Source organism: Coregonus clupeaformis, chromosome 40, assembly GCF_020615455.1.
Source record: "Coregonus clupeaformis isolate EN_2021a chromosome 40, ASM2061545v1, whole genome shotgun sequence".
Classification (NCBI taxonomy): Eukaryota; Metazoa; Chordata; class Actinopteri; order Salmoniformes; family Salmonidae; genus Coregonus; species Coregonus clupeaformis.
In genome coordinates this window covers 23,125,152-23,133,640 of record NC_059231.1, presented here as the reverse complement: position 1 = coordinate 23,133,640, position 8,489 = coordinate 23,125,152, and the positions used below count along the sequence as shown (strand labels likewise).

Here is an 8,489-nt window from a genome sequence, read left to right as displayed (position 1 = left end):
AATGACGTTGTGAAATAGGGACACGGGACGGAGACACAGGAAAAATTGGGTTTGGTAAATGGAGGTTAGGTCTCAACACACTCACGCACACATGCACACAGACACAGACACACACATATGTACACAGAAACAGGACATGCGGGGTTGGTGCATCCATTTCTCTGATTATGTAACATGAGTCTCTAAAAGGAGGTCCATGACACATTGATTCCTGTGTTGCTGCTCTCGTAACATAGTCCTCCCTCCAGCTCTCCTCTGTTATTCCGGTCAACCTCTGACCCTGCCTGTGCGTGTTACGTCTTTAAATGTCCCTCCAGTCATCTTGGGGTGAGACGTATCAAATGACCTTCCAGTGTTGTTATACCTCTCAATTCACACCAACAGAGAGTGTTAGTTCTCCAGTAACACCTCCAGTCTCCAAACATGCCCTCCTTTCATTAAATTGACTTTTGGGTGGTGGTTTCATTACATAACAAATAATACCAAACAATATCTTACTTACAAACAACATTATAAAATAATGCTAGTATTCATGGTTGATTCCTGAATGCACTGATAAACAAAGAACTGTGTAAGTACATTTTGAGCGTTTTGTTTCTGCAGAGGAGATGGCACTCTAAAAAATGAAAGGATTAGCTGCCAACATAACCTGGATGAATGTTGAACTGAGAAAGAGAGGTGTACCACTGCAGATGATTGTTTTGTTGGACACACTGATATTAGACACCTGACCCTTTGAGATGAGAGCAGAGAGAATAGAGCACACTGTGAATGCATGTATTGTACTGTATATTAGCATATCTGTAGATATATTCCATTTGTACATGAAAGATAGTGGTGGTGGTGCAGGGTGAGAGAGCGCTAACCCTTCCATGTAGTGGAGCTACTATGCAGTATTGCTCTCTGGTCCTTATCCTTCCCCTGATTACACAGACTAAGCTGATGATAAACCTGTCTCATCATTCACATAAAAGGCCTCAAACTCATACCGGAATGACTCACAGAGTGTGCGTGTGTATGTGAGTGTGTGTGTATGTGTGTGTGTCTGTGTGTTTGCTGGCTCTCAGCCACATCAAACAGTACCTCAGGTTTATTAGTGCTGTACCTATCATGTTCCATGTCCTTCACCCCAGGGGAGTGGCAGGGGTGTGACCATGGGAACAGGTTCAGCAACTTTCCTCAACTGTTTGACATGGACAACACAGAGTCCTGTCTGGTTATGTAATAGAGTATAACCATCCTCAGGTGAACAGCTTAAGGCCTAACACAAATCTGTGAGGAACTGGCGGGGTACAGCCGGTTCCGGGCTCTTGCACCTTGGGTCAAAAAGAGAGCCAGGTGAAGCTGAGCTCCAGCACCTTAAGGGTCCAAAGAGGAGTAGGATAGAAAGTAGGATAAAAGTCCTAACCCTAACACTAACCCTAGCTTCATGTCCACACCCCAATTCAACCCTAACCCTAGCCATAATATGAACTCTTATGTTCGTATGTTCAACCCTAAACCCTCCAAATAGGTCTCCCTCACCTCCGAATGCCCAATTTAAACCCTGAGGTATACGTGATGACATTACATCAGGATAACTTGTCTGCGATCTAGTGGCACATTTGGGTACTGGTATGGAATTTCACAAGCAGGAACATTGTCAGTACTACAGTGAATTGCAGAAGGCAAGACAGTGGGGTAGGCTATTAGAAGAGCTCCACCACTAACGTCAAACTTTATCTATACACGTTTGCAAAGACTATTACACTTAGCACTATTGTCTTGAATGCTAGCATGTTTGTCATGTCCTTTTGCTCAGGGATAAGATTGTATCTCTTTTTTTAGATCATTTTTGAGTACATGACTTCTCAAGTATTACAACATATTCTACAATTGATAGTGGTGCCACTGTTTAGGATTCAAATGTAGGCTACAGTGTGTGTGTTTGTAATTGTGTGGCAGGGTGAGAGTGACCCTCAACACTCTACTCCCCTTTCCATATCAGCTGAGCTTGATGCTTTTCTCAAGGTCATCAGAAACACGTACGCGCACACACACACACACACACACACACACACACACACACACACACACACACACACACACACACACACACACACACAGGCAAACACTGTAGATCAAATATGAGCAGTGTTTCTTTTTGTCCCTGGCTCTCTGTCCTAGACTGAGGTTGGCTGGTTAGTTGGTCGGTTGTGTGGTATTTGTCTCTTTCTCGTCCTACTTCCCTCCTCCAGGACCCTGCCTCTATCTTGATGCCTGTGATTGTAACATCTCCTCAACCTCTCTGGAGCGATACAGGTAACCCTGAACAGGTTAGATGCTTTCTTGATTAAGTCACAACTGGGTGGTATGAAGGTTCACTGTCTGATTCTGTATATACGGTATTGTCTGTGTATGTGCTTGTTTGTGTATTCTTATATGCAGATTCAGTGCACAGATCACAGAAAGACAGTACAATGTCAATGTCTCCTCCTCTGTCATTGATCCAATTCGCTCTCTCCTTACCCCGCCCACCAGGTGATCATGCTGCCTAATTGGTCAAACATGACCCTCCACCTGGAGGACTCTCTGACCCGTGCCCTGGGCCATTACCTTGACAACTGGAGCCGGAACTCCTCGAAGGCAGCACAGGCTCTGGACAACACCCTGGCAGAGGAGAACTTCAGGAACGTCATCTGGTATCTGATAGTGATGATCGGAATGTTTGCCTTCATCGTCGTGGCGATCCTGGTGAGCACGGTGAAGTCGAAGCGGCGTGAGCATTCTAACGACCCCTACCATAAATACATCGAGGAAGACTGGACCGCCCAGCTCCAACAGCAGAGTTTCGTCATCAACAATCCCACGGCCAACTAACCTAATGTATATGCACACGCCATATACAAACACCAGTGGTGGAAAGAGTACACAATTGTCATATTTGAGTAAAAGTAAAGATACCTTAATAGAAAATAACTCAAGTAAAAGTGAAAGTCACCCAGTAAAATATTACTTGAGTAAAAGTCTAAAAGTATTTGGTTTTAAATATACTTAAGTATCAAAAGTAAAAGTATAACTCATTTCAAATTCCTTATAATACGCAAACTGGACTGCACCATTTTTATTTTACATTTTTTATTTACGGATAGCCAGGGGCACACTCAAACACTTAGACATAACAAACGAAGCATGTGTGTTTAGTGAGTCCGCCAGATCAGAGGCAGTAGGCATAACCAGGGATGTTCTCTTGATAAGTGTGTGAATTTGACAATTTTTCTGTTCTGCTAAGCATTCAAAATGTATCGAGTACTTTTGGGTGTCAGGGAAAATGTATGGAGTAAAAAGTACATTATTTCCTTTAGGAAAGTAGTGAAGTAAAAGTAAAAGTTGTCAAAAATGTAAATGAGTAAAGTAAAGTACAGATACCCCAAAAATCTACTTAAGTAGTACTTTAAAGTATTTTTACTTAAGTACTTTACACCACTGACAAACACACACATATACCATGTACAAACACACAGGCACACACACGCACAGAGAGGAATAGTAATGCTGTCTTTTTGTAGGCACTAACTTCACCATGGTTCGTTGGACAAAGCCTAAGGGAAAATGAATGGAGTTTTTGTAGGGTCTGTGGTAAACACAGGCTTAGGAGATTTTATACGTTTTGTTCTATGAGATAATCTACATCAGCTAACGTCACTTTTTGTGAATTTTGAAGCATTTATGTAAAAAAATATCTCATAGAACAAAATGTATAAGATCTCCTAAGCCTGTTAACCTCAGACCTTATATTTCGGCGTTTAACCCAAAACTCTATTCTTTCCCCATTAATATTCCCCATAGGAATGGCTGAACAAACCAGAGGTAACTCATTTCCGGGTTTTAGGACTACAAACTGGTGAGCTCTGTGGTACGAAAGTAAAATAATCTTGTGGTATCCATTAGTAACAAAAGTGTTGTAGTGACTGTATAACTAATATGTTAATCATGGATTGTATTAAAAAAAAGTGGATCTATCATTACTGATGTGGTTATCTGGCCTCTGACTAGGAGTATGTCTGCGCTAAAGAAGTAGGGACAAGTAATGGGGCTGTCAAACCACGAGTGCCCCGTAGAGAGCAGCACACACACTCCCACCAAAAATATATTTACAAAGACAAACTGAGAGCAAAGAGAGAGGGAGACCGAGGTAGACTGGGAGAGAGACAGGAAAGGGGTGACAGACCGTAGAGAGAGAGAACGAGAGAGGGATAGAGAGAAAGAGATGAAAATAGGAATAATAAGACCAGTAAAAAATAGAGGTGCAGCTGCTACCGTACAATATATCATTTACATAAGTATTCACACCACTGAGTCAATACGTTAGAATCACCTTTGGCAGCGATTACAGCTATGAGTCTTTCTTGACAGAGCTTGAAGACACCTGGATTGTACAATATTTGCACATTGTTCTTTTTTAAATTCTTCAAGCTCTGTGAAGTTGGTTGTTGATCATTGCTAGAAAGACATTTTCAAGTCTTGCCATAGATTTTCAAGCCGATTTAAGTCAAAACTGTAACTACGCCACTCAGGGACATTCAATGTCATCTTCTTAAGCAACTCCAGTGTATATTTGGCTTTGTGCTTTAGGTTATTGTCCTGCTGAAAGGTGAATTTGTCTCCCAGTGTCTGTTGGATTGAACCAGGTTTTCCTCTAGGATTTTGCCTGTGTTCAGCTCCATTACGTTTCTTTTCACTCTGTCATTTAGGTTAGTATTGTGGAGTAACTACAATGTTGTTGATCTATCCTTAGTTTTCTCCTACCACAGCCATTAAACTCTGAAACTGTTTTAAAGTCACCATTGGCCTCATGGTGAAATCCCTGAGTGGTTTCCTTCTTCTCCGGCAACTGAGTTAGGAAGGATGCCTGTATCTTTGTAGTGAGGGGTGTATTGATACACTATCCAAAGTGTAATGAATAACTTCACCATGCTCAAAGGGATATTCAATGTCTGCTTTTTTTACTTTTACCCATCTACCAATAGGTGCCCTTCTTTGCGAGGCATTGGAAAACCTCCCTGGTCTTTGTGGTTGAATCTGTGTTTGAAATTCAATGCTCGACAGAGCTACAGAGAGGAGGTAGTCATTAAAGAATCACGTTAAACACTATTATTGCACACAGAGTGAGTTCATGCAACTTATTATGTGATTTGTTAAGCACATTTTTACTCCTGAACTTATTTAGGCTTGCCATAACAAAGTGGTTGTATACTTATTGACTCAAGACATTTCAGCGTTTCATTTTTAATTAATTTGTAAACATTTCTAAAAACATAATTCTACTTTGACATCATTGTATATTGCGTGTAGGCCAGTGACACAAAAATCTCAATGTAATCAATTTTAAATTCAGGCTGTAACACAACAAAATGTGGAAAAAGTCAAAATCAATCAATCAATCAATTTTATTTTATATAGCCCTTCTTACATCAGCTAATATCTCGAAGTGCTGTACAGAAACCCAGCCTAAAACCCCAAACAGCTAGTAATGCAGGTGTAGAAGCACGGTGGCTAGGAAAAACTCCCTAGAAAGGCAAAACCTAGGAAGAAACCTAGAGAGGAACCAGGCTATGAGGGGTGGCCAGTCCTCTTCTGGCTGTGCCGGGTGGAGATTATAACAGAACCATGCCAAGATGTTCAAAAATGTTCATAAGTGACAAGCATGGTCAAATAATAATCAGGAATAAATCTCAGTTGGCTTTTCATAGCCGATCATTAGAGTTTAAAACAGCAGGTCTGGGACAGGTAGGGGTTCCATAACCGCAGGCAGAACAGTTTAAACTGGAATAGCAGCAAGGCCAGGCGGACTGGGGACAGCAAGGAGTCACCACGGCCGGTAGTCCCGACGTATGGTCCTAGGGCTCAGGTCTCTCAGTTGGCTTTTCATAGCCGATCATTTAGAGTTGAAAACAGCAGGTCTGGGACAGGTAGGGGTTTCGTAGCCGCAGGCAGAACAGTTGAAACTGGAATAGCAGCAAGGCCAGGCGGACTGGGGACAGCAAGGTGTCATCATGCCCGGTAGTCCTGACGTATGGTCCTAGGGCTCAGGTTCTCAGAGAGAAAGAGAGAACGAGAGAATTAGAGAGAGCATACTTAAATTCACACAGGACACTGGATAAGACAGGAGAAGTACTCCAGGTATAACCAACTAACCCCAGCCCCCCGACACATAAACTACTGCAGCATAAATACTGGAGGCTGAGACAGGAGAAAGGGTGTGAATACTTTGCAACTACTTAGCATGGACTCTAGGAAGATTAGTCCAAATGAGGTCTAAAAGAGATCCTAATAAAATCAAATCAAAGCATGTTAGCTAACCCTTACCGTAACCCCTAACCCTAACCACTAGCATAGCTAACGTTAGTCACCTAGCTAACATTAGCCACAACAAATTGGAATTCGTAACATATCATATATGTATTGCAAATTCCTAACATATTGTACGAATTGCAATTCGTAACATATCATACGAATTGTAATTCAAAACATATCATACAAAATGGATGATGGACATCCGCAAATCACATACCATACCAAATGTAACATATCATTCAAATTTGAGTCTCACAGATGTACTTTTACTATATTATTTCTACCCCTGAGTCCAGGTTGCATAGTATGAAGACAAGCTACAATTCTCCTCTTTCTACAGCAGGGATGGTGAAGTCTGGAGTTGACTCTGTGACATTTCCTGCAAGTGAACTCAACAAACACACAACCTTCCTTCTTTGCCAGTATAAACCTTAGTAATGGTAATCACTAACCATCACAGTACATTGAAGTTGTGATAACACCAAGCACGGCCTGCTAGCAGGTTACTTCTTCATCAGCGACTCTGAGCCATACAATGTACTGTAAGCCCAGGCTGTTCCATTTTAGCCCCAGTGACAATGAGAGAGCAGAGAGATCAGGTTACTGTCTCTGCCGGGCAAAAAAAAACCTTGACAAAAAAGTCTCAGTGCCAGAGATGGCATCTCTCACGATGTTACTGTCCTCATCAGTTGGACTAGCCAGAGACACACATAGTCACACAGGCAGTGTACTCAAAGAAAATGGTGCCTGTGTCACACGGTTTATATTTAGCTGAGATCAAGCCTTTGTTTTGCTTTGCATGTAGTCCTTGGCAACGGGTAAACTACATGCTCACACATGCATACCACAGGAGGCTGCTGAGGGGAGGACAGCTCCTAATAATGTCTGGAACAGAGGAAATGGAATGGCATCAAACGCATGAAACCATGCGTTTGATGTATTTGATACCATTTCACGAATTCCGCTCCAGCCATTACCACGAGCCCATCCTCCCCAATGAAGGTGCCACCAACCTCCTGTGATATATACACACATGCTAACACACATTCATGCATACACACACGTGTATACATAGCTGTTTCAGTGATTGTCAGCACATCCCTGGGGTCAAGTGTCAGGGGAATAGTTTCAGTGTCAATGCATTTGGGGGATACTTTTGAAAAACTAGATGATTACTTATGGATTACTTTTAAATTCAGAAAGGATGTTTGTGAAAAAATACATTATATGACACCTTTCTGTTTTCTCAATGACATTAAATTCAGCATTGAAGTCTAACCACAAGTCAGAGAAACTAATGATGCTTCTTATGGGGAAAGTAATTCATTACAATTTTGGACAGGTAACTAGAAACTGTAATGGATTACATTTAGAAAGTAACCTACCCAACCCTGCCTAATATCCCAGTTAAGCCTACCCTCTCAAAGGAGAGTATATTTACCTTCACTCCATAGGCTGTCAACAGGCACACGAATGCACGCACACACACAATGTCAGAGTTTCCTTGTCTGGCTATTCCTTTTGACTGTAACTGTAACCCCCCAGCCAACACCTCCCCTACCCTAGTCTGATTCCAACAGTATGCTCTAACAGACAACTGCACCAACTACCACAGCAATAGGACAGCTGGTGTTAAAGTAGCCACTATAAAGCTATCGCAATGATATTGTAGTTGCCTTCAGGCCAATTGCATTCAGGCGCTGTCCATTAGCCTGTCACTGCATGCATCTATCAACATACACTAGACCTTGTGGTGTGGGACACTGTTAGCATAATGCTAACCTGTTGGGAATACCTGGTTTACGGTGCTGGGCACTGCTCAGGAGTCTCTTTTTATGCTCATGGTTACAAACCCAATCTATAGTGACTGTTAGAACTGTAGATATGCAGACCCCAGATTGCTTTCACCCCAAAATCTCTACACCCCCAAATCTCCTCAGCACACTTCTCTCTCATTCTTCCCAGCATGCCAAGTAGAAACGTAATGGTGTAAGAGTGTGAGCAGAGAGCGGAGGCCTGTAAAAAAAAAAACCTATCTCCTCTCTCGCTCTCTCTCTTTCTCTCTCACTCACCTATTTATTTTTAGCACCTAAACAACTGGTCTCCTAAAAATGGGCCTGTGTGTGGTGGCCAGGGGGAGAGGGGCGCTGCTA

At 42.2% G+C, this 8,489-nt stretch overlaps 1 protein-coding gene across 2 annotated transcripts; it reads left to right on the top strand.

Moving 5' to 3' along the window:
• Positions 1-2,138: 2,138 nt before the first annotated feature.
• Positions 2,139-3,175, top strand: LOC121572819 (potassium voltage-gated channel subfamily E member 2). Of its 2 annotated transcripts, none has more exons than XM_041884846.2 (2): positions 2,139-2,315; positions 2,521-3,175. In XM_041884846.2, exons 1-2 carry the CDS (start codon positions 2,256-2,258, stop codon positions 2,857-2,859), a joined length of 399 nt encoding a protein of 132 aa, XP_041740780.1. In that variant the 5' UTR covers positions 2,139-2,255; the 3' UTR covers positions 2,860-3,175. The 2 variants fall into 2 exon arrangements, with proteins under 2 accessions (XP_041740780.1, XP_041740781.1); XM_041884847.2 differs by having other exon boundaries at positions 2,145-2,301.
• Positions 3,176-8,489: the final 5,314 nt, after the last annotated feature.